The sequence below is a fragment of the Chrysemys picta genome, chromosome 7, assembly GCF_011386835.1.
Source record: "Chrysemys picta bellii isolate R12L10 chromosome 7, ASM1138683v2, whole genome shotgun sequence".
Lineage (NCBI taxonomy): Eukaryota > Metazoa > Chordata > Testudines > Emydidae > Chrysemys > Chrysemys picta.
Window position 1 is genome coordinate 61272231 of NC_088797.1, and position 26349 is coordinate 61298579.

Genomic DNA, 26349 nt, shown 5'->3' on the forward strand with positions numbered 1-26349 from the left:
CCCTGAAGTGGCAAGGGTACGCACCATGGAGACAACCATTACATCTCAGTAAGTGCCCCTATGGATTTCTTGCAGTTCCATTTGCCCTGCTGAATGATCCCCGCCACTATGCAAGGTAGTGGTGGGGCAGTATATGACCAAATATCTACAGCACAGGTTCTCAGTTACAAGAACATTATTTTAATTTGGCTTGACACATATATATATATTTGGCTTGACACATATATATATATATATATATATAATGTGTATATAAATATTATTGATTGGGTTAAAAACAGAATTTGTAGGGGCACAATGCAATCACACTCTGCTCATTTGTAGCAAGAAGGTACACAGTCAATACAACTTATAATGAACTTAGATACAGAGGAATTTCTCATCCAGTAAAGCAGAAGGAGAAGCCTGGATGGTCTCCCTGCATTGCCGTCTGCACATTTCACTTGCAGGTATACTGAAGCTCTGTGCTCAGAGAGCTTCTGTTCTGTGAAAACAATGGCTTTGCAGTCAGTGGGTTACACTGCAGATAAAGACTGGGTCCTAGGAAACGGACAGATTGCCATACTCTTGCTCATATTGCATAGGGGCTTGCAGTTTGCGATGTCTGCTCCTGACTGGGTAGGAATTGCAAATGTCTTGGTATTTTTGTTACCTTGTCTCCTTCACTTGTTTGTCTCATGCAGCCCTTAAGTCTTATCTTTTAGACTGTAAGTTCTTTGGGGCATGCACTATATGTTTGTACAGCTAGCACAATGTGGCCCCAACCTGGCTGTTGGTCACTATTGCAATAGAAATGTTAAATAATAAGTCGGATTTGGGGTACTATGCATTGTGGATGAAAGTAGCACCGTCTGCTCCAGAGTCATGGTTTGGTGCAAAGGCCTTAGTCCAGATTGTTTTTGACGCTTTGGAGAAGAAACAGTTTTATAAGTCCCAGTTAGGAAATCTGTTATGTGGATAAAAATGGTAAATGATCTACTCGGTCAGTGCAATGGAAAACCAGCCATTAAGCAGCCATTTAGAATGGGTAAAATTAATAAAATGGCACTTCTTCCCCTCCACAATTTTGATGAAAAAAATATTTAATAATAATACCTGGTATCCTTTGCTCCATTGTACAGATAGGAAAATTGAGGCACAGAGATTTGCCCACGGTGACCCAGCAGGCCTGGAAATAGAACCTGAGTCCTACTCCAGTGCTCTCTTCACTAAGCCACACTATCTAACAACCAGATCAGGAATGGGGATCAAGGCTTCTGGGTTTTGTTGTCAGCTGTGCCACTAACTCACTGCCCAGCATTGGGCAGGTCATGTATTCTCTGTGGTGTGTCTTCTCCTCGCCAATCCCCACATCTGTAATTGTGAGACAATACCGTGGCTCAGAGGTGCTTGTGATGCTTTGTGGAGTGGTTGCAGACCCTGGGCTGTAAGTGTCTATTGTCATTATTTCAACACTTCAGAAATGAACTATTTCCTTTAGTTGGATTTAAGTTGTACCAAAGAATCAGTTTATCAACCGAGTGAAATAAGGCCCTGTGCTCAACTTGATGGCGTTTCTCTGTCTGTCTGTAATGTGATAACTCTCTTGAAAACCGCATCCGATCAATTCCAAGATTCCAGGGAACGTTCTAGAGAGACAAGGTGGGTGAAGTAATATCTTTTATTGGACCAACTTCTGTTGGTGAGAGAGACAAGCTTTCGAGCCACACAGGGGCTCTTCTTCCGGTGTGGGAAAGGTATTACACCTAAGTACAAGATCAAACAGATAGTTTTAGCATAAGTAGTTAGCACATATTCTAAGGCAGTGGTATGCAAAGGGGGGGGGGGGCAAGAGGTTCTCTGCAGGGGGCACAAAGAAACTTTTGCTAATATCACTTTTCACAGCAGACTTACTAGCACCACCTTGCCACCCTTATTTCTGTGATGCTGCTGGTGGTGGCACTGCCTTCAGAACCGAGTGGCTGGAGAGTGGTGACTGCTGGCTGGGGCAATGTTCTTTACAGAGAAGGATTTAAAACATATTTCCACACAGGGGCATGCACTATATGTTTTTTCATCTCTACAGCAATGCACAGATTTTGGTGCCATAAAAAGTGCCAAGCAAAGACTCTAGGGATAGTCAGTATCGAGTGCACGGTTATTGTACGTATTCTTAAAGGTTAGTTTGATCTTTTTCAAACAAAATGGATAAGTTGGTTGTGGATGGTAATAGTAAATGTTGCAGTGTTTCTGATTCCTCATGAGATATTAATGTTACTCCAATAGAAGTTAAAAAAAACCCCAACAACCCACTGATATGGAGGGTAATGCAGCTGAACTTGTATGTGAACCTTCAACAAGTGTTAGCGCTAGTAAGTCTGTTGTGAAAAGTTATATCAAAGAACCTTTAAGTTTTAACTTAAGAAAATATCAAGATAAATATATAAAACTGGGATTCTCATGGACTCTTGTCAATCATGAGCAATGACAACTATGTGTTTTGCGTCCTGAGGTATTACCAAATGACAGCATGAAACTGTCGAAGCACAGATGATACGTTATGATTGTAACGCTTCTGCCAGGTGGAGCCGGCAGCAATCAGGGCTGGGTTCAATAGCTAGAGGTTCCTCTTCAACAATACAACACAGAACAGGCTCAAGCCCCCACCCAGTAACCTGGGAAAATTACACACCTCCCCGGGTGTCTCTGAGAGGCAATACTTCCCCACTCATAAGCACAGAGTCTGAATGTAGAAAATAAACTTTTAATGAAAGAACGGAAGTCACCAGACGTTAATTAGGGAAAATGCCACAAGCAGGATTCATAAACATAAAACTGTGAGCAGGACACCCACCCCAGAGTGCGTGGGGCAGTGCCTTCTGCCTCATATTCTTGAGTTCTACAACCAAAAGTTCCTTTACAGTGCCCCTCTCGGCTCCCTCACCAGACTCCACTCACAGTGGTTGTCCTTGGTCAGTGAGGACCCAGAGTTCAGAGGTGCAGCTGTGTGAGTTCACCTCCCACCTGGGGAAGAAGGCACCTTGCTTGCTCTGCCAATAAGCACTTGCTCTGGCTGGCTGCCCCACCAGCTGTGGTTCCTCTCTGCCAGCTGCCCTGCCAGCCAACGTGCCGCTCATTGTCTCACCAGCACCATTCCACTCATTGGTCACCTTCTGCCACCTGCGTCTCTGCTGTGACCTCTGCAGGTCAGTCCCTTGAGATTCCACCCAGCTCCTAGTGATTTTTAGCTCTTAGACTGGGCAGAGACACTGTCCTACCACAAGTGATTGTCAGCTCTTTTAAACACTTAAAATAACAAAAAGACTCCTAACAAAGCCCATATAGCTCTATTGTTGAGCAATGGGGAGGAACAGGTTAAACCAGATACAAGACTCTTAGGGAGAATCCACATCTCCTGGTTGGGACACCTCTCCCCACCCCTTGTACTTTCACAGGGCTCTGGCATTCGAGCCTCTGGCTTAACGAGGTCCTTTCAGTTGAGGGTGACCCCCTCATTTGGGACAGGTTAAGCACAGTTCTGCTCCCCTTTATTCATACAATAAAGACAACAACATTGATAACATTTCACTACCCCTGCATTCAATACTAAAGTGATTTGTAGCGCCAGCAACTTGATCACTTTGAGCGACATCTGCTGGATATCTATGCAGAGTAGGTGTGTTCATGTAAATACAGTTTGTTCCTGAAGTCTCTCTCTCTCTCTCCCAGCTAGCTGTTAGGGGAGAATTCATTCAGACCCTGCTTACATCCTCCCCCCACAATTATGAACCATTCTGAACACGCAAATAAAGATGTTAATTTTTTCAAAAGCCATGCTAAGGTATTGAGCGGTCAAAGAGACATGATGAAAAAACAAGTGACTGTGCCATTAAAAGCTCTGAAAGCATCCCTGGAAGTAGCATATTTGATTGCTAAGTCAATGAAGCCGCACACCATTGGTGAGGCAATAGTATTACCAGCTGCGTAAAGATGTGTCAAATAATGCATGAAGATAGATATGGTGAAACTTCGAAAAATATTCCTTTGTTATAGGATACAGTGAGCCAGTGGATCAATTAACTTTCTGAAGCTATCAAATTGCAACTTTTAACTAGAGTTAAACAAAGCACAAAATTTGCCATAGAACTTGATGAGAACATTCATATTGTGAATTTGGCTCCGTTCATTGTGTGTGTTAGGTATTGCTATGAGGAGGAAATTCTGGAAGCTTTGCTGTTCTGCAAATGACTTGACGGGCAAACTATGGGAGAAGACATCTTCAGTCTTGTGAATGAATTCTTCAGAGCACATGGCCTGTCAAGGTCTAATTGCATTGGCATGTGTACTGATGGCAGAGCTGTGATGTTGGGTCCCAAGAAGGGCTTCATAGGGAAAGTACTCGGCATTGCTCCCTACGTTAAATTCACGCATTGCATGATACACTGTGAGGCTCTGGCTGTTAAAAAACTAGAACCCGAAGCAAACAAGGTTTTGAATGATGTAGTGCAACTTGTGAATTTTGTAAAAGCAAGACTTTTAAAAAGCCAGCTATTTTCTGTTCTGTGCAATTAAATGGGCATCCTTCTGCATGTGGAAGTCAGATGGTTGTCTCAAGGGAAGGTGCTTTGCTGTGTTGTCAGTCTCTCAAGGATGAACTCCATCTCTTCCTGTTGGAACACAACCCTGCACTGGTTCTTGATTCTTTGCTATCTCATAGACATTTCTGAGAACTTAAATCATCTCAACTCTTCACTCCAAGGAAATAACCACATCATCTTGGTGACAAGATTTCTGCATTCCTGAAGAAATTCACTCTGTGGAGAGAGAAATATGAAGAAGGAAATGCAGACAGTTTGCATCACCTCAGTGAATTCACAGCAGAATTTCAACTTGACCGCAAACAGACTGATGAAGTTGTTTCCACACACCTGAAAAATCTCCCTCGAGTTATCGGAGAAGTTTCATGGATTGCCAGCAGAGGAGGTGGATTGGATTATAAACCCTTTTTGCACAGGTTTTGCAGCTACACATCTCCCTCTTGCAGAACAAGAAATGGAGTCAGAGTTGTCAAGTGATCTCACCCAGTCGATGGAATTCAAAGGAAAAGCTCTGAGAGGCTTTTGGCTCTCTGAAAAAGGAGTATCCAGGACTCTCCGCAATTGCCATGGAAGTGCTCTTGCCATTCACGTCCACATACCTATGTGAGAGTACCTTTGCCAAGCTGGTGGCAATCAAGCCCAAACAGGGCTCATGACTGCAGGTGGATAATGATCTCAGAGTAGCAGTTTCTGAGATAAAGCCGAGAATGAATGTTATTGTCTCAGAACTGCAGGCCCATCCGTTTCACTGAAGAAGGAACAGTTAATATGAGTGAAAAGAAGAACAGGAGAACTTGTGGCACCTTAGAGACTAACAAATTTATTAGAGCATAAGCTTTCGTGGACTACAGCCCACTTCTTCGGATGCATATAGGTATATGCATCCGAAGAAGTGGGCACCTTAGAGACTAACAAATTTATTAGAGCATAAGCTTTCGTGGACTACAGCCCACTTCTTCGGATGCATATAGGTATATGCATCCGAAGAAGTGGGCTGTAGTCCACGAAAGCTTATGCTCTAATAAATTTGTTAGTCTCTAAGGTGCCACAAGTCCTCCTGTTCTTCTTTTTGCGGATACAGACTAACACGGCTGTTACTCTGAAACTTGTTAATATGAGTGGTTACTTTTTTTTTAATTTGAATTTTGTTTTAATACATTTGCAGTTTGTGACACTTTGTGTTTACTACTTCCTAATAACCTTTACCTACTCTTATAAATTTAGTAATAAAAATAAATTTTTAGTTCCTTCCACCAACTTGCAAAAAAACACAATTTCATATTACAGGTAATGGAGGGGAGTCATGACAAATGCTGTGAATGGTAAGGGGGAGCATGACTAGAAAAGTTTGCCCACCACTGTTCCCCTGTAATTATAGGGGGAAAAAGGGGATTAGCGGGTTACACATTATTGTAATAAACCATAAATCCAGCATCTTTATTAAGACCAGGATTTTTAGTGTCTAGCAAAGTTATGAATTGAAGCTCCTAGGCTTTTCTTTTTAAAGTGTTGTGCAGGTTTCCTTTAGGAATGAGGTCTGAAAGGTCAGATACAGAGTGATCGTTTCGTGATAAGTGTTCACCCACAGGTGATGTGTTGTTTTTGTCTCTTCCCTGTGTGAGTTAATTCGAGAACATAGTGATTGTCTGGTTTCACCCACATAGTTTTTGTTGTGGCATTTAGTGCACTGGATGAGATACACCATATGCATGTGTAGGATCTATGGATCTTGAAAGGCATGTTGTGGGGATGTTGAGCATTGTAGCACTAGAGATAAGTCTGCAGGTTTTGCATCTGTTGTTCTGGCAGGTTCTGGTGCCACTTTCAGTTGGTGTGTGGGGAGCTTCCTTCTGATGAGGAGCTTGGAGCGGTTGTCTGAAGGCCAGAAGAGGGGGTTCAGGAAAGATTTCTTTCAGGATGGGGTCCCCACTGAGTATAGATTGTAATTGTTTGATGATATCCTGCATGGGTTCCAGCATGGAGTGGTAAGTTCTAGGCATCCTATTGATTTTGGTGAGAATTGGAAAAACCGGAAAAGCCTGACTTCCAGGAAAATTTTCTGACCAGAGTGTTTGAGTGAGGGAACTGTTCACACTGGGGGTGAGGGCCCGGCAGGGCATATGGCTCAGCTGCAATTAAGCGTGCGATCCTCTCGTTTTACATTATTGTAGCTAAACCCTACCCAGCTAGGAATTTCAATTGCTGCTCTTCTGCCTACTATGACCTCTGAACTTCATAGACATAAGGGACCTCAAACTCAAGCTCCTAGTCCAAGAGCACAGCCTATTACCTAATGAGCCAGAGGAGAACAGTTGTCCTGTCCCTTTCCCCGCCCTTTGTTTTGTTTCCTTGTAGACTGTAAGCAGAGCTGGTTGAAAAACAGCATTTCCATCCTGCAGGAAATTCTGATATTTCAGCATTTGTTTTCATCCCAAATTGGGACAGGGTTGAAATGTTGAAACCTTCCAAAAAACCTTTTGATCTGGAAATGTCGAGTTTTGCTGGTTTCAATCCAAACAAAATGTTGATGTTCCTGAATCAAAACATTTCAGTCTGTCAACCTGAAACTCAACATTTTGTTTTGGGTGAACATTATCTCTGACTCAATCTGCCCTGCTGCAGTGCCTCATGGGAGTTGTAGTACTGGCTCCCGCTGTGACCTCTCTGTGGATGAGCCCATACAGTGCCTCGTGGGAGTTGTAGTCCTGGATCCCTCTGTGGTTTCTTTGTGCCTGAGCTGACAGAGTGCCTAGGACTTTGACGGACACAAAATGTTTTATTTAGATTTTCTCAACAGAAAATGCCACTAAAAATCTCGCTCTTCCTTTGGAAGACTTAACTGAAATCCCATTTTCCAATAGGCAAATGTTTTGTTCAAAATTTTTCAAACAGTTCTAAATGTAAACTCCCCAGGGCAGGGAATGTGTCTTATGTGTTTGGAAAATGGCTAGTGCATTTTGGGTGCTACTCAACACAAATTACAAATACTGTTGGCAGTGAGCAGTATAGGACCTATGAGAAATAGTTGAGCAATTCCAGTTCTATCCAGTAGGGAGCAGTGGTGTATGCACATGCTCACCAGTTCCTTACATTATTCAAAGTATGTTCTTGGATCTTGTTTCCAACTTCAGAGTCCTGCAGTTTCAGTCTGGCAAATGTTGCTTGAGGAATTATCCTGGTGGGATTGGCTAAAAACCCTGGTTTGGTCAATTTCAGCTCTCCTCACTGGGTCCAAGTGCTTCTCCATCCACACAGACATCCTGCATCAGCAACACTTAAACAGTTGTTCCCATTTTCTGTATTTCAGGCCTGGGAAGAGTCTGCTGGGATAGTCTCTTTCCCGAACATTCAATTTTTAGCAAGTGAGGTTTCCAAACTTCTGACCAAAGAAATCAAGAAGAAGCTAAACGGCAAACCTGCAGGTAATAGCCAGAGGGCACATGGCCTGGGATGTGCTCAATCCTGTGTGTTTTGTGAGCCAAATTTAACCATGAGCTGTAATGTATTATGCTATGCATTTAAGGAAAGGTGGGGAAACAGCAATAGAAAATACTAAGTTGGATCTTTAGCTGGTTTAAACTGGCATTGACTTCAATAGAACGTCACTGATTTACACCAGCTGTGGCCCTGGCACCATCTGTGCCAAGTTAACTTGCTTTGAACCATTTGCATTCCCGGTTTTCTGATCTACCTGGCGACGATTGTAATAACTCTTAGCATTTTATTTCTTAAATGTTTGTTCTGTCTTAAAAATAAAAACAAAAGATCATGAGCCTTGCGTTGCTTTCCCAGTGTCCACTGTAAATTCCTTGAACTATTTGGTTGGCAGAGCTTATGAACTATGCCGGCATTGCCAGGGGAGGTTGTAAACTCCACGAACCAACTAAATTGCATTGCCTAACTGCTCACTTGGTGCCCCATCCAAAGCCAGTAAAGTTCTTCCACTGACATCGGTGGGCTTTGGGTCATGCCCTTAGTTAATGGAGCTTTGCTAGTTTCACCCAGTGCACTAAGAGTTCCTCAGTGCAATGTTGTGAGCTTCCTTAATGGAACTGAAGTCTACTGTTGTGATGATAGAGGACGCTCGGCTGGCCGTGGGGCAGTTGCTGCAGCTGAAAGGGGAAGAGGAAGATGGCTGCGTGCTTCTGAGATCGGTGTACCTCCTCTCACAGACTGACTCGGTAAGAGAAAGCAAAAGTGCACCTTCTCCCTGCAAAGGCCCGGGAGCTAGAGGAGTGAGGCAGTCGCTCCAGTAACAGAACCCCCAGTTTTCAGTAAGTGAGTATTGTCTCCAAGGCTTTATCCTTGAGCATTAATGTGCAGAGGTTATAACAAAATGATACTCCCCAAGCATAAAATCAAAGATAAGATGCCCAATGTGGGTTACAAACTGGCCTTCAGTGAAAAGACAGGGGAGTTCTGCCCCACTCTGCCTGCCAGGCAGCTGTTTTTGCTCAGTTCCCCTGAATCGTCTTCAGTCCTGCTTTATTATTCCAAGCTATACACCTAGGGGAGACCTGAGCAGGGAACTAGCGATCTGCTGCAGACATGCTTGGAGTCTGCACCCTTTTACCCTGAAGAATCCTAAAGCACTTTACAAGCTGTCTACATACAGCAGCACTGGAATGCAGCCACCTCTGGAGTGGAGGATGTCGGCAGCAGCACTGCACAACAACAGGGGAGGGAGAAAATCTGGCCCAGGGTTCCATTGCAAAGCCTGTTTCCTATGAAAAGACAGTTGATGTCCATGCAGCCCAGACAGGTGTCTTTTCATCCAAATATATGAAATTAAATCTTACACACAGCTGTTAAAGAACATTATCTATGTAACTGAGAGAGGCCCTTTAGACTGTTTTATTGGTAGAGGCACGGTGTGATAGTTGCAGTGAGATCTTCATACAGTTTAAAAGTTTGATATTTCATATAGCACAAGATGTCTTTAAGCTTTGTACACTACCCAACCCCTCCTCTACTTAGCTTGTTTCTGATCACTTCCCTGTAAGCTGAAGCAGCCACACTGTTACTTCCTCATTCCTGCGGTTGATTAGTTAGTACAAGGACTTTCTGGAGAAGGGAGGAAATTAATTTGTTAGTGCCAGAAAAGTCAAGTCTCTTGGAAAGGTTGCCTCTTACTTTTAATCATGCTTTTTCTAAAACGTATGTGCAATGACTCAGCAGGTTGCAAACATGCAGTCATCACAGTCCTCTGCTAAACTGCATACATGCTACTCCTGACTTAGCATCACAGATCTCAGTTGCTATAGTCTGTTCCCAGTGGCTAAAGATGAGGCAGACACTGATATGAGCTGCTAGTCAGAATGCGGGTTGGATCCCTTGCATGACTCCACTACAGACTTCCTAGTGCAGGACATTTCAGGTGTCTGTATAGGCTCAGAGGCACCATAAACACAGAACATGGGACAGCCTAGTCAGGTAGCTTGTAGGAGGTCCAGTCAGGATGCCTGCTGCCCCATAGCAGGTACTGCCCAGCTACATGATCTTGTCACTATGATGCAAACTGTCTAGGACTTTTGAGTGACAGCAGAGATAGGATGCAGGAGTCCCGAGGCTGCAGGGTGAATGGATAGAAACTCAGGGAGAAGTACAATAGTCATTGTGTGTGATGTTTTTTCTATTCAGGGGACACTGTGGAACATCATCAAATCCGGCCTTCCGGTCGCTCTGATGCAGTGCCTGTACCTTTTCTTCACCTTTCCTTTGGGGAAAAGCAGTGATGGAGGGACAAGGGAGGAGGACGAGCAAGTTCAGGAGATGTTTGTTCAGGTAAGGGATCCCCTCTAGTACTCCTTGGTTTTGAGCACTCAGGGACCCTGGAAGAGGAATGGATGATGGTGCTCATTCAGACTTTGGGATGGAGTTTATCAGTTTATCATGCTAAACCAGACATGCGTGGATTGTGCTGTTCTTTCCAATACTAGCCTGAAACTTTTCTGTCCAAAAGTTTCAGTTTTCCCATGTTTTGAACCAGCTTGAAATGAACATTTTTCTTTCGAATCGACATTTTGACTTAAAATGTCAGTTTGTTTTGTTTTTTAAAAACAATGTGACATTTTAAGTTGAAACAAACATGTGTTTCTACATATCAGCTCAAAACGAGTCTTCATGCTGATATTTCCCATAGGAAAATCCAAAGTTTTTCATCAGAATTGACCCATTCCTGTGAAAAACGTTGCTTTGGCTGAAGCCACATTTCTCCTTGGGAAATGTGCTGCATGAGAAGTTCTGAGCAGCTCTGTGTCAGAGCCTGCTTGTTAAGTTGCATGAGTTTCCTAAAAAAAAAAAGTTTGCACAGTTGTAGTAGCTGTAGTGGTCCTAAGAAATGAGAGAGACAAGATGGGTGAGGTAATATCTGTAATTGGACCAACTTCTGTTGACGGAAGAGACTTTTGAGCTACTAGAGCTTGTCCCTCTCTTGTCCACCAAGAGAAATTGGTCCAATAACAGCAGGGCCGGATTAAGACCTTTAGAGGCCCTAAGCACTGAAAAGATTATGGTGCCCCCCATATGTAATTCAAAATCAAAACAATACTATATCGTAAAATAAAATTTTATTTTTCAAAATGACACAAAACTTACATGTATGGTGAAATTAAAATAGTTTCTTTCTAGATTTTCTGATTGCAAAATTCTGGATAAGTTCATCGAAGCTGACTCGAGGAAGCATGTCCGCTTCCATACACGATAGGGAAAGTGAATCAAGTCTGTCCTGACACTCTGTTGTTCTCTGAGGGTTTTTTATTCTTTTCAGCTGAGAAAAAGAGTGTTCTGCGGATCAGTTAGTAATCATCAATGTTAGAAAAATACGTAGTGCGATCTCTACATTTAGAAATACACATTGTATTCCATCTTTCAATATTGTGTCATGAAGATCAATGTGACTGAATTTCATTTTTCCTGTTTCATTAAACTTTGCACACATATAACAGTGGAACTGCCGTACTTCTCCACAGAGATTCATGTTCAAGTCAACAGGGTATGAGTCAACTAGCTTTTGACAGGTTTCAGAGTAACAGCCGTGTTAGTCTGTATCCGCAAAAAGAAGAACAGGAGTACTTGTGGCACCTTAGAGACTAACAAATTTATTAGAGCATAAGCTTTCGTGGACTACAGCCCACTTCTTCGGATGCATAGCTTTTGGGAACCTTGTGAATATTGTTCGTCAGATAAGTCCATATAGTTTAGAGAAGAAAATCTACTTGACACTTCTTTGTACACTTCAACTCTCCTCTTCATATGAGCTTCAAGTGTATCAATTGTAGCGTAGTAAGTAGATACGCGACATTTGTCTCTAGGATTCAATGCTGTTTCTGTTGCACTGCTATCATTTGCTTGTTTTTTCCTGATTCGCTTGTGGGACTGGGCTTCTTTGTAGTTAGTATCAGGCAAGATATCTTTTGATATGTCTTCAGATCTTTCAAAATCATTCCTCAAAGTGTGTAAGTGGTCTGCTAATGATTGACAGAGGTCTGCACATGTTTTCAAATCCAATTCTTTTTCTTGGAGAGCTTGACTTGTGTGGTAAAAGTGTTGTAAAATTTCATTCCACATGGTCAACATGAATACAAACTCTAGTTTTTGCATCTTGTTTGCAATGTTTTCTGCCTCTCGTATAGTTTCTCCCTTTTGTGATTGGTCTTCAACTATACTATCTAATGCATCCATACGCCTTTTGTTTTAAGAACTGCCCATCAGTGTGTTGAGGCAGAGAAAAATGTATAAAGTAACTGGACTGTTGAGAAAAACCTTACTGCCACTGGACAACAATCAACAGCACTGCAGCCAACAAAATTGAGAGAGTGTGCAGCATAGTATGAATATGGCATATTTGTTCTGTTCTAAAAGCTTCTTCTGCATTCCTTAATAATGCCCTGACATGTTGGCAGCATTGTCATAAGATTGACCTCTGCACTTTGAGAAATCTATTTTGCAAACTTGGCACAGATAATGCAGTGCTTGATTTGCCATTTCTTCACCAGTGTGGCTTATCAAATTGAGGAATGTTATAAATCGTTCAACTGGTTTTCCATCTGTGGGAGACACATATCTTAGTACAATACTAAATTGATCAATATGTGAAAGATCAGGTGTAGAGTCGACAGATAAATTGAAGTACCCAGCAGTACTTATTTCATCCACAATAGCTGAACGAACTTTGTCACTCATTAGACCACTGAGTTCATCACATATTGTCTTGGATAAGTATGATGGGTTACCTTTGCCAGCATTCCCATATTTTGAGATATGGCCTGCTAAAAAATGGGTCAAACTGAGCCACAAGCTCCAACAATCCCAAGAAATTTCCATTCTGCAATGATCCGAATGTGTCATTTGATCCCCGGAAAAGCAGACCACGTTCAGCTAATATTTGAATAACAGCTATAACACGCTGCAAGACATGTTGCCTGTATTCATGCTCCCCTTTAATTTGTTCTTCCAATTTTTCTGTCAATCCAAAGCCCTGTCTTCGATTTAAATATGTCAACATTGAATCTCTGTGAGTAGTGTTATTTTCATGTTGTTCAATTAAAACAGTATTCTGCCAGTCACTAAATCCTTCTGCAGAAAACTGGGATGTTGAAGGTTTATATGCAAAAAGTTTGCAAACAAAACAGTACACAGACCCTGTTGATGGTGAATACAGTAACCATTCTCAAGTGTATTTCTCACCATTCGCTTTCATGCCGAAAAATATTTTTTGTGGACATTATCTTGTTTGTTTGCCATTGGTAAAAGTCTGACTTGATTTCTCAAATGGCCCAGGGCGGTGTTGACAGTCATTTGGTCTACAATCTACCCAGTAAGCTACATCATCGGTACTGAAATCAACCCACATACCAGGATCTTTTCTCCTATTATTTATAGCATGAGCAGGTTCAGTCTCTGACACATCCACACCTTCTAGAACAATTGTCTGTTTTACCACCAGGAGTAGGATGATCAGTTACAGTCTCTGATTTCCTCGCATTATTTCGATCTACGTTAGTAGGACGCCCCCCTGATTTAGGTGGGGATAAGTAATAAAAAGAGAACAGAAAAACAGGGGAAGAGGGTGTAGTGGAGTGTAAGGAAGTCTAACAAAGTTCTGATTTTTCCCATGATGACTACTTCAATGCTTTTTTTGAAATATCAAATATCAAATTAAAAAAAAAATCTCATTTTTTTTATGCCCCCTGCTTTGCTGGTGCCCTAAGCACGTGCTTAGTCTGCCTATTGGGTAATCCAGCCCTGAATAAGAGATATTACCTCACCCATCTTGTCTTTTATTTCCTGAAAAAGGACACTGTTTTAGTCTTGTTTAGATTTGCTTTTGACTGCAGTGATATAAGTGTACTGTTGGCTGTCTCAGAACTCAGCAGGCTGCATGGCTGTACCATGAAACCCATGGGAACCATATTCTAGGCTAGGAGTAGGCAAACTTTTTGGCCCAAAGTCCACATTGGGGTTGCAAAACTGTATGGAGGGCTGGGTAGGGAAGGCTGTGCCTCCCCAAACAGCCTGGCCCCCGCCCCCTATCCGCCCCCTCCCACTTCCCGCCCCCTGACTGCCCCCCTCAGAACCCCTAACCCATCCAACCCCTCCTGCTCTTTGTCCCCTAACCGCTCCCTCCTGGGACCCCCCGCTCCTAACCACCCCCAGGACCCCACCCCCTATCCAACCCCCCTGCTTCCAGTCCCCTGACTGCTTTGACCCCTATCCACACCTCCGCCCCTTGACAGGCCCCCCGGGACCCCACACTTATCCCCGTCCCCTGACCTCTATCCATACCCCCACCCCCTGACAGGCCCCCCCCCAGGACTCCCACGCTTATCCAAACCCTCCCCCCCCCATCCCCTGACTGCCCCTTGGGACCCCCTACCCCTTATCCACCCCCTTGGCTCTGGCCCCCTTATCATGCCACTCAGAACAGCAAGTCTGGCAGCCGCGCCACCCGGCCAGAGCCAGCCACGCCGCTGCGCTGCTCTGCAGGAGCATGCAACCCCGCCGCCCAGAGCGCTGCCCGTGCGGCAGATACATGGCTGTGTCAGAGGGGGGAGAGGCCGGGGGCTAGCCTACCCGGCTGGGAGCTCACAAGCTAGGCAGGATGGTCCCGCGGGCCGTAGTTTGCCCACCTCTGTTCTAGGCATTTGGGGGGAGAGGGAGATGAAATCCAACAGCTGTTGGGTAGCATATGAGTAGCTTTGATCTGGTGGGAGTCCAGGACTGGAAATCACACCTGCAGTAGTCATTGGTTGCCTGAACTCACTAAGGTGGTGAGAGAGAGAGTAGGGAAGAAGCCAAGATTCCTGAACAGCCTATTCAGTCCTTTTGAAAAAGACCATGGGACTTAATAGAGAATGGTAACTTTCCATAGAATTTTTAAGCCAACCTATAGAATTCTAGAACAAGGGCTATTGTTCTCTGACATTCTGTAGATTGTCTTAACAGCTCTAGAGAAAGGATCTCACTGTCTGTTAGATTCTATAGAGTTTGAGTAATATCCATGGAGCCCTATCGGTTTAATCACCGTCAAATTCAATAGGGCTTTTCCAGAAGTACAGTTTGGACCCCTCCTTCATGAGCGATTAAAGGGTGTGAGCAGCAAAATTTCTCAATGGGCCAGAAGAGAAATCCAAAGGCTCCCTCTGGAGTGGTACTTCATTGTGTCCGTTGTGTGTTGCTGGCACAGGCTAGCCCAGAGTTTTGTGTTACACTGAATTACCATGCTGGTTCATTTCTCCCCTATGCACATTGGCTGAGATTTCCAATGCCAACATAAACACACAGCACCCACTGAAGGTAAATGTTTGCTTTGAAAATCTCAGATATTGTTTAGAAAGCTAAGTGACAGTAAAGCACATGACAGTGCTGACAATTGCGAGGGGTCTGAGTGATATCTTCTGACCAGCCCACAAAATAGGGCCTAATTCTGCAAAATGCCAAATGGCCTTAATTCCCATGGAAGCGAATGGGAGGAGACCAGGTCTGTACCTTGGACCTCCTGTAATGTAATACATGATATTTATTATGTGTCTGCCTTTGGCGTTCTATGTGCTTGGCTTAGAACCAGCAGTGAGCTGCATATAAGGTACAAGCAACGGCAGGGAGAAGGTAGAAAGATGCCATCTATCCTGTATTAAGTATTGGGCCAGAGATCCTTACTAAATGTGATTAAGGAAGGGATAACTATTCTTAGGTACTTGAAGATGCAACAAGGGATTGTGTAGGTGCAGGAAAGATTTACATATTAAAACTAAGGAGAGGTTCTACTGGGCAGAAGACATTTCTTGAGGGATCACTTTTGCTTCCAGCCATGAGGTCTATGAGAGTTCCACCAGAACAATGACACTGTCAACCAATAAGCAGAGACCAGTGATAGTGGGAGACTGACCTTCTACTGGAGCTGGGACCAAGCTGTGGAACTCCCTGCTGCAAGAGTTAAGAATGACCCTGGAACTGGCCAGTTACAGAAGTGAATGCAAATCTCATTCCATCAACTTATCTTTCCCTCCAATGTTTACACCTGCGTGACCCCCTACACATCTGAACTATAAACTAATAATGTTACACCTGCAGGCTGGGAATGAGGACAGATCTTCTTGTTCTGATGGTTAGATACTTGGGAGAGGCTCTGATGTTATGGCGATAGGGGCCATAGCAGTAACTAGTTACACAGCATAAAGTATTCAGCTGCTTTTGTTTTCAGTGGAACTGCATCCACTAATATAGGGTCAGATTTGACCTGATATATTCAAGCCTATGGAGCCCTAATACACTTCCCAGAATTCTGCATTTAATTTGCATTACAACCAATTTTCTTTTCCAGACAATGCTCAACTTATACAGGGAGGAACAAGGTTTAGAGGAACTTCTGTCAGCTGCCGAGCTTCAGTCTCTAATTATAGCAACGGCCTCACTCTGGGACCAGTGCAACCTTTCGTGGAAAGCACCCACAGGCCGTGTGCTTCGGACAATTTCAAAGGCCCAGACCAAAACTGCCATCATGTACCTACAAGGTTTGGTTTTTCCTGAGCACCGGTGGAATGAATTCTTCCAAGAAAAATCGCACTTGGCTAGGTTTCATTTCTACATTCCCCTAAGAGTCAATCACTTGAAAATGCATGAACTTCTAGACTAGAGCTCAATTTAGTGCTGGTGGGAACCTGAGAACTGAAGTCCTTTATTTATGCATAGAACAGAAAGTTACAGGCAGCAGCATGTCATGTCCTGTCCCACTTCCACCAAAGGTACCCAAGCCAAGAGATACATTAAAGAGTTACAAGTCACATGACCCCAGAGCCAATTTGCTTCTCTGGGGTTCCCCAGCATTCTAAATATTGCTCCCCTGATATTTGCATGGCACTTTGCTGGACTTTTGTCAGCTGCAGTGCCCAGTGCATTGGGGAATACTGATTGGTTGCCAGTGATAGTTTGGCTTCTTCCTAGAGGGAATTTTCCATTATATTAGGGGTGTTTTCATCTTTAAAAAAATGCAAAGATTACTTATCTCCACCCTGCAAAAGAAAAAAACAATCAGGATAATTTATAATCAACATTCTGCCATCAGAACCTCCTCACAGGGTGTAAATGTGTTTTATTTTTTATGCAAAAGTCCCCAAACCTGTTTTTTTCATTCACACCACTTGTGAGATCAGGTCCTTGTGTAGTAAGAGTTGTCTAAGAATTGCCAGCATGACCACACTTGGAAGCTGGGCTACTAGACTAAATGGAAAAGACCACTCAACAATGGTAGCTTCAGAGCAAAATGTATCCTCTTCCTCATTATGCAAAACTATTAATCTCTATCTGAGAATATGTTATCATCTTAATACAAGATAATCTAATTATCCATCATCCATTTACTCACGGTATGTAGATTTCATTGGGGGCAGGTTTATGTTCATAAAGCTGCTTGCGTTTCTGTGGGTCAAACACAGAAATTTAATGGGAGTTGAGGAACAAACTTTTTTTTTTTTAATTTTTACTCTAATCTCTTAAAACAGTAGTGTATTCCTGTATTCTGCCCCCCACCTCCCCAAATCTCTTCTCCAGCAAAAAGAGGAATTAACTGCCCCGTTTGATTGGGAAATGTAATTTCAAGCATGTTTGTTACATTTTGTCTGTGATTTTGCAGTTGTTTGTAACATCAGGCTGTCAATACTAAACATGTGCTGTCATTTATTCACAGCTGCGGACTGCATTAAGATAGCCATTCAGAATCTATTCAAGTTGGCTGACACCTTGCCAGCTTCTGACATGTGTGAGGCAGTTAGCATCATCCTGTGTTTTGTGAAGGATTCCTATCCTATCTCCTCAGCTTTGCTTTTGGAGTTTGAAAATAATGATGGATACCAGCTCCTGGTAAAAATTTTACTTAGGTGAGTATGGAGTTTTCACTGGGTTTCTAGGGGATGATAAAGCATGGGTCTAATTAAATATAATTTTCAGAGGTGGTGATGGCTTGTTTTAAAATTTCAATTGCATTTTAGAAAGATCCAGGTAACATAGTAGGCAGGTGAAGCACTGAGGTGCTGGTAACAAAGGGTCTCATTTAGCAAACCACTAACACTGCACTGCTGTTTAAAGAGCGGAACCACAGCATAACTTCTCCCTTTGAAACCACAAGGGGAAGTGCCAACTGAAGAAATTAGAGTAGAGGTGGGTTAGGGAATTACCTAAATTGAGACCCAGACCAGGTTTTGTTCATCAAACACTAGTATATGGATAATATCAGGAGAGACCTCAACCGGACCCACTTTGCTCAGAAAGGCTCCCCTGGTCATGAACTCTTTATCCAGAGGAAGCATTTCACCTGATGGAGCAGATCTCTAAGTAAAAAGTTAAATCCAATGTGCATGTCTAGGATTAATATGCTCATACCTGGACAAGACCCATGGGTTACCCTGGGTAGAGCTGGGCAACATTTTTTGACCAAAACTGTTTTTGGTGAAAAATGCAGATTTGGCAACACTAAAACATTTCACAAAACGTTGATTTTGCCAAATTGTTTGTCAGGATAAAAAAATTTTATTTTATTTTTTTTTAAAAAAAAATCTGAAAAAAAAAATGAAAATGTCATCAACATTTATGATACATTTTGATTTTTCTGTTCAAGATGAATTTTTCTTTTAAATTTCTCTCTCTTTTTTTACAATTTAAAAATATATATAAAAAAAGGCTCAAAATTGAAACAAAGTGTTTTGTTTCAGGTTGAAAGAAATGTTTATTTCGACCTGAAACAATTTTTTTTTTTAAAATGGGCTCCATGGATATTACTCAAAAAAAAAAATTGCTTCAGAATTTCCACAAAACCAAAAAAATCCATCATTTGCCCACCTCTAATCTTGGGTCAAAACACAAAGCAGTTTTGTCTGCTATTTCCACTATTATTGCACTCTTTATTAAGACCCTGAGTTTACTACATCAACAGCCAGTGGAATAACTGTGAACCAGTTTCCCCAAAAGCATTGAGCAGTCTTGTTCCCACAGGTATAATCCTCAAATTCAGAGAGTCCCTCCAGACTTTACCATCCAGCATAATTTCCACCATAGCTGTCAGCCTCTCCTCCCTCCCCCTCCCGTACCCGCACACTAGTGAAGGCCTTGTCTGCTCCAGAAATACAGCTATTCCAGGTAACTCTCCAGAAGAGTTCTGGTTCTATAACTTGTACCAGTTCCCCAAATAAAATAACTATGTCTATAGTAGGGCTTTTGCCAACCTAGCTACATTGGTTAGGGGGGCAATTTTTTCACCTTCTTAACTGACTGAGTTCTACCAGCAGAAAAGCACACACTAGCCCTGAGAGGCAGAAAAACCTGCATTTTATAGGGCTCCAGACTCCTTCCCTTCCCAGCATTCTTTGCCAAACTGGGATTTACAGGCAGGCCTCCCACCCTTTCCCCACTCTTTCAGTGAGCGAGCTTCCTGTATGCTGATATCCTGAACCTGTTCTGTGGGTACGGATAAATCTTCCAGGTCCCATTTCCCGCTTTTTTCTCTTAAAACCAGACACCAGTGTCATGCTGTCTAGACTGGCTCATGACCGTGAACGCCTACCTCAAAGCAGACTGTCAAAAACAGACAGACACCTCAAACCACTGGTGTGTCCTGTAGTTAGATTTCACTGAGCCAGTAACAAAGGTGAACTCCTGGAGCATTGTAATAGTCTCACCATGGAGTCACAGACAGCCCCCTGAGACTCTCCAGTTTCTCGCCATGCAAGCAAGCTGGACTTAGTGACAAATAGTCACATACACCAAAAATCACACACTATTCAGTTTGTTTCCAGTCCCAAGAGACCAGTCACTTACCCCACATCAATTGGTACCCTAGATCTTACACAAAGGCAACGCTTGTATTCAATCCCATAATAAACTATCTAAAGGTTTATTAATTAGGAAAAAGAAATGAGAGTTATTTGAGGTTAAAGCAAGCAAACATACTGTGGTGAACTGCATTTAATTAGGGTGAACTGCAAAGAATGGGGCAGACGTATTCAGGGTGTACCAGCATAGCTGGGACCTCAGTCTTGCGACTCAACTTCCCCCGATGAAGCTTAAGCATATCTGAGATGACAGAATCAGGACCCAAGGATCTTTTATAAAATGTTATGTTCTCTTTGACAAGTTGAAGTTCCTCGGGGAACAAAGGTAATTTAGGATGACTTAGCTATACAAATTAACATAAGGCCATTGGCTTGTTCCTCCTCTATTCACAGATGATTTTCTATACATTTCAAAGAGAGATGAATACAGAGATCTCCCATGTTTACAATTTATTTAAATTTTAGGATGTTCTTTTGATCTCTGAATTATCAGAATACAGCATAGACAGGGATTGTTGATTACATTGTAATACATACTCATACATATGTAAATACACAAAACACAACCATTACCTTCCCACATGTCACATGTCTTTAAGGGTCAAATTTGAGTAATTTATTTTGCAGGATGTTTAATCCTTTCTAGCCATGCATCACAGATACACACAAATGAGTTGCAATCTAAATCCTAAGAGTGACAGTGTTGTAGTGATCTGTCAATTCAAAGAGTCTTTCAGGATAGACCCAGGAAGTAACCCCTGGGGATCTCTGGCTTCAGTTTGCTGTCTCTGACCTTGGGAGATTTCCTGTGTGTCTGTTTTTATTTCCTTCATTCAGCCCCCAAGTCTATAGGACGAGCTTCCTTGCACCTAGCATTTCCAAAGGGTGATGGGACCATTAACCAATCCTTTGTATTGCGATATTCCTTGATGACCTGTCTGATTTTGATAGTTCTTTTGGACAGGCAGGGGGAAACACTCTTCCCATCTGAGTTCACAAGTTTAGAGCAAACATTTTCAATGTTATAAAGCAAAACTTACATATTTCCTTACAGCATGGCATACAAACATTACAAATAATATTAATACGTGTGGCCACTTATGAATGTTCTATAGAGTCTAAACACTAAATACATTCTTATAAAACCAATACCTATTTTGCGCAACACTAATACATAAGTGACCTGGTCTGGTCTCCAGCTATGAGTTTGTCTGTTCTTAGCTAATGCCTGCAGCCTTGGCAAGAGCTGCCACCCGGCCTGCCAGTGTCACAACCAGCTCTCCCCTACCCCCCATTGAAAACCCTAGAAGGGGAAAAGATGGTCTTTTATTCCCTGAGGATTTTCTAATTCCTAATGATAGCTTGTTCTGGCAAACATACCTGTGCACAAATAGGTTTGAGGAGAAAGATTGCACTAGTCCCAATCATAAGAGCACTGGACATAACAACATGATATATGGCTGACTGCTTTTCACCACTTGCTCTTTCTCCCTTTGATCTAAGCTACTGCAAATCTGGGAGATGTTTGGAACCAGCCTATGGTTTAACAGAGACTTCAATGCACTATCCATGTGTCTAATCCCATATGGATAGCATACATCTCAGATTAAACAATGTCTTCCCCTTCCGGTGGGCCCATGGGTCTGTAAATCTCAGGCAGTTTTGTAGAAACTAAAGAATTATATATGTTTATGGTTTATATTTTGCTAATTGTGTTTCCTTTTTTATTTTATTTTTAAGTACAGGGCTAACATTCTGAGTTGGATCTCTAGAGCTGTCTGAAATATTCTGAATTTTGATTTTTTTTAATTATAAATTTGTTAATTTTGACCCAAAAAAACAGGATATATTTTTGGTGAAAAATTTCCCTTTTTCCAACTGGTGCTGTGGATTGCACTTCTAGTGGTACATGTAATGGGACTTAATTTCAATATTGGCTAGTCTCTTGCAGTCGCTTATTGACCTCATCCCTTTAATTATCTGGTTCAGTTTGTAGTTCTTCCCCTGGTCCAACTGTGGAGTTAGTCAAACTGTCAGATTGTCTGGAGAGCAATTCAGTTCAATCAGTCGTCCAATCAGTGCAACAGAAAGCATAACAGAGTACTGTGGTGGAAGGATCCGGGGGGGAGGGAGAAAAGTGAGAAATTGTTACTTCAGTATCTGGTGTCCCGGTAGAATGGGTTCATAAAAGGACCTGGTTATTGTAAATATTACTGAGCCACAAGCATATGACTACATACCCCGGCCTTTGTTTTTAGGTGGGAGGGATCTCCGCACAGTGAAGGAGACCACCATGTCGAAGAGGTGCTGGATCTACTGACTTGCCTCACAGTCTGTGGGAAAACTGAACTGAAAGTTTCTGGCAACATTACACATCCTCAGCTACCGCACTTTGATTTTGAACAGACACAATCCTCTGGTACTGTATATACACATACAAATATTAGTGTGGGCTTAGCATGGGAAAATAAATCATTATGCACAGCATGTGCATGACAGAGAAGAAAATGTACATTATCGCATGTGTGCACCTGCAGTGCTAAGGTTACATCTACATTGTGACCAGGGGTATGAATAGCAGCTCATGCCTGGTTTAATGGCTGCTAGTTTGCTAAAAATAGAAGTGAGAACTGTGTGATGTGGGATTCAGCGTGGGTTGCACAGGCCCGCCTGACGCCCCCGGGGTACGTACATGCTTGTGCAGCCGGTGCTGAAGCCCGGGCACTGTATCCTCACTTTTATTTTTAGCAAGCTAACTAGAGTACAGCTAGCATGGGTACATCTACACAAGCTGCCATTCACACTGCCAGCTGCAATGGAGAGGTGCCATAACCCACATGGCATGGATAACGCAGTCAGTACAGCTGGCTGGCAAATGGGCAAAATATCATGTAAATGTTCAAAATCATTTACAATATTTCTTTAAAAAAATCATTCTATCAACATAGTCACATCGTGGGACTGTTTAAAAAAAATCACTTTTGAAAACGTTCTTATTTCTAAGTCTTAATTGTACTGCCCCAAGGCATCCCAGTGGGGACTTATGCAGATGTGTAAATGTTTGCAAGATGCCGGGCATAAAACGATACATGGAACATTTGATGAAAATTTAGCAAACCAACAATTTTTCATTAAAAAATGCTGACATAAGAAAAGGGTAGCTTTGCAATGAGGATTTTCCATTCAAAACATTTCTATTGTCTCTAAATAAATGCAAAAAGAAGAACAGGAGGACTTGTGGCACCTTAGAGACTAACAAATTTATTAGAGCATAAGCTTTCGTGGACTACAGCCCACTTCTTCGGATGCATATAGAATGGAACATATATTGAGGAGATATATATACACACATACAGAGAGCATAAACAGGTGGGAGTTGTCTTACCACCTCTGAGAGGCCAATTAATTAAGAGAAAAAAAACTTTTGAAGTGATAATCAAGCTAGCCGAGTACAGACAGACAGTTAGATAACAAGTGTGAGAGATTCAATGTTTGTAATGGCTCAACCATTCCCAGTCCTTATTCAAACCGGAGTTGATTGTGTCTAGTTTGCATATCAATTCTAGCTCAGCAGTTTCTCGTTGGAGTCTGTTTTTGAAGTTTTTCTGTTGTAATATAGCCACCCGCAGGTCTGTCACTGAATGACCAGACAGGTTAAAGTGTTCTCCCACTGGTTTTTGAGTATTTTGATTCCTGATGTCAGATTTGTGTCCATTAATTCTTTTGCGTAGAGACTGTCCGGTTTGGCCAATGTACATGGCAGAGGGGCATTGCTGGCACATGATGGCATATATCACATTGGTAGATGTGCAGGTGAACGAGCCCCTGATGGTATGGCTGATGTGATTAGGTCCTATGATGATGTCACTGGAATAGATATGTGGACAGAGTTGACATCGGGGTTTGTTACAAGGATAGGTTCCTGGGTTAGTGGTTTTGTTCAGTGATGTGTGGTTGCTGGTGAGTATTTGCTTTAGGTTGGGGGGTTGTCTGTAAGCGAGGACAGGTCTGTCTCCCAAGATCTGTGAGAGTAAAGGATCATCTTTCAGGATAGGTTGTAGATCTCTGATGATGCGCTGGAGAGGTTTTAGTAGGGGGCTGAAGGTGACAGCTAGTGGTGTTCTGTTATTTTCTTTGTTGGGCCTGTCTTGTAGGAGGTGACTTCTGGGTACTCGTCTGGCTCTGTCAATCTGTTTTTTCACTTCAGCAGGTGGGTATTGTAGTTTTAAGAATGCTTGATAGAGATCTTGTAGGTGCTTGTCTCTATCCGAGGGATTGGAGCAAATGCGGTTATATCTTAGAGCTTGGCTGTAGACAATGGATCGTGTGGTGTGTCCTGGATGGAAGCTGGAGGCATGTAGGTAAGTGTAGCGGTCAGTAGGTTTCCGGTATAGGGTGGTATTTATGTGACCATCGCTTATTAGCACAGTAGTGTCCAGGAAATGGACCGCTTGTGTGGATTGATCTAGGCTGAGGTTGATGGTGGGATGGAAATTATTGAAATCATGGTGAAATTCCTCAAGGGCTTCTTTTCCATGGGTCCAGATGATGAAGATGTCATCAATGTAGCGCAAGTAGAGTAGGGGCGTTAGGGGACGAGAGCTAAGGAAGCGTTGTTCTAAGTCAGCCATAAAAATGTTGGCATATTGTGGGGCCATGCGGGTACCCATAGCAGTGCCGCTGACTTGAAGGTATATATTGTCCCCAAATGTGAAATAGTTGTGGGTGAGGACAAAATCACAAAGTTCAGCCACCAGGTTAGCTGTGACATTATCAGGGATACTGTTCCTGATAGCTTTTAACCTGTTCTGATTAGTAATTTGGTACTGCCTGTGGACCACCCACAAAGTCCCTGATCTGAACAGCTTACAGTCTAAATAGACAAGACATGCCCAGCGTGGAGGAAGGGGTAGAACCTACAGTGGGATCAGTGGGATGGTTTCCTAGCACCATGCTGGCATCACTATTTTTATTTTTGTTTACATTTTGTGGAGTGGGATTTGGTTGGGAGGGGTCTAGCTAAGCTCAGAGGCCAGGGGAGGGAGGGAGTGGGACAGGGCAAGGGAAAAGAGGCTATGGAGGGGAGGTGGAGTGAGACCGAGGTGCAGAGACTGGGAATTAGAAGGCAGGAGGGGCCAGGAGCAAACAGCAAGTCTGCACAGGACAGAGAATGTCTGGAGTCAGAACTGTAGAAAACACTTTCATGGCATCCGCCATGCCTGCCAGTCCTTCCTGCGGTACTCACTGAGGCTGCTCTTGTGCCTGCTTCTGCCAACTTCAGTTTCTCTGGCCCCTGGGGCCGGCTCCTCCCTGGAAATTTTTCTTCCCCAAGCCCACATGGCTCAGGGGAGTTGGGGTACTGCATAAAGTTATGATGTGGGTCACCCCTGCACAGTTCTGGGTCCTGAGGATGATCAGGAGAGGAGTGTTACTTGCTAAGATTGCATCTGTGTCTGACTTGTGCTCTTAGATATGCCTTAATAGTGCAAATAGGGCATCTATATTGGGCTTGAGATAAGCGTGGTTAAAATGATCTGGCTTGATTTCTATTTCTCAGGAATGACAGTGAAAAACCTCCAGGCTTTTCAGGTGTTGCAGTCCATCTTCCAGAAAACCAGCGACCTGCACCTCTGTAGGAGAATCTTACTGGCTATAAAAACCCTGTGGGCCTGGGACACAATGAACTTCTTCTTCCTGGAATGGACGCTACAGCCCATCTCCCAGTTCACTGACATCATCCCCCTCAAACCGCACCTGGTTCAGATACAGTTCTTCCAGCTGGTGGAATCAGTGGTGCTAGAACTGTCCTACATCCCTCATGAAATCCTGAAGAAGGTTGAATGTTTGATAAAGGAGAACTTGGTGCTGTCCTGCACCATAGCTGCTCTGCGGTGCCTTCACAGCATCACCAAGAGGGACTTGCTCTTCACTGACATATTCAGAGACTCTGGGCTCTTGGGCCAGCTGCTGACTCAGCTGAGGAAGCAAGCCAAGATCCTGAGGAAGACAGGTACAGCTTGTTTCATTGGCAATGAGTGGTGGGGCAGGCAGAGTTGTAGGAAAGAGATCTACGCTGGGTGTGTAGAGAGGCCAGTGTTACATGCCAAGGTGCTAGAGTTTGTATGGAAGCTGCCTGGCCCTGGCTTAAATACCTGAGCTGCTGATGCCACACCAAACTAGTTCCCTGCTGAAATCTGACTCTCCAGTTCCACTCATCATATGATGCAGCTTATGGGCTATGAATCAACCACAGGACTTAACCTCTCTCAGCAGTTTTGTCTCCAGTGGCAGCCATTAAAAAGGGGGCCCAAGTTACCAAAATTAGCGTCTCACTTTGGGTTCTTTGGTAGCCCAACTTGAGAGCCTGGGCTTGACTTTCACAGGTACTGACTATTCTTGTTTCCAGTTAAAGTCACTGGAAGCTGTCGCACTCAGCCCCTCTGAAAATC

At 43.0% G+C, this 26349-nt stretch overlaps 1 protein-coding gene across 2 annotated transcripts in view; it reads left to right on the forward strand.

The window, feature by feature from the left end:
* WDFY4 (WDFY family member 4) overlaps positions 1 to 26349 on the forward strand; it is a 253577-nt gene that overhangs the window by 31090 nt on the left and 196138 nt on the right. For both annotated transcript variants that reach the window (XM_005307318.4, XM_042856108.2), the window contains exons 3-9: positions 7885 to 7999; positions 8655 to 8758; positions 10218 to 10361; positions 16402 to 16591; positions 17764 to 17953; positions 22159 to 22319; positions 25458 to 25910. In XM_005307318.4, the coding sequence (XP_005307375.2) occupies positions 7885 to 7999; positions 8655 to 8758; positions 10218 to 10361; positions 16402 to 16591; positions 17764 to 17953; positions 22159 to 22319; positions 25458 to 25910 (1357 nt within the window). The remainder of the gene's footprint in view (positions 1 to 7884; positions 8000 to 8654; positions 8759 to 10217; positions 10362 to 16401; positions 16592 to 17763; positions 17954 to 22158; positions 22320 to 25457; positions 25911 to 26349) is intronic.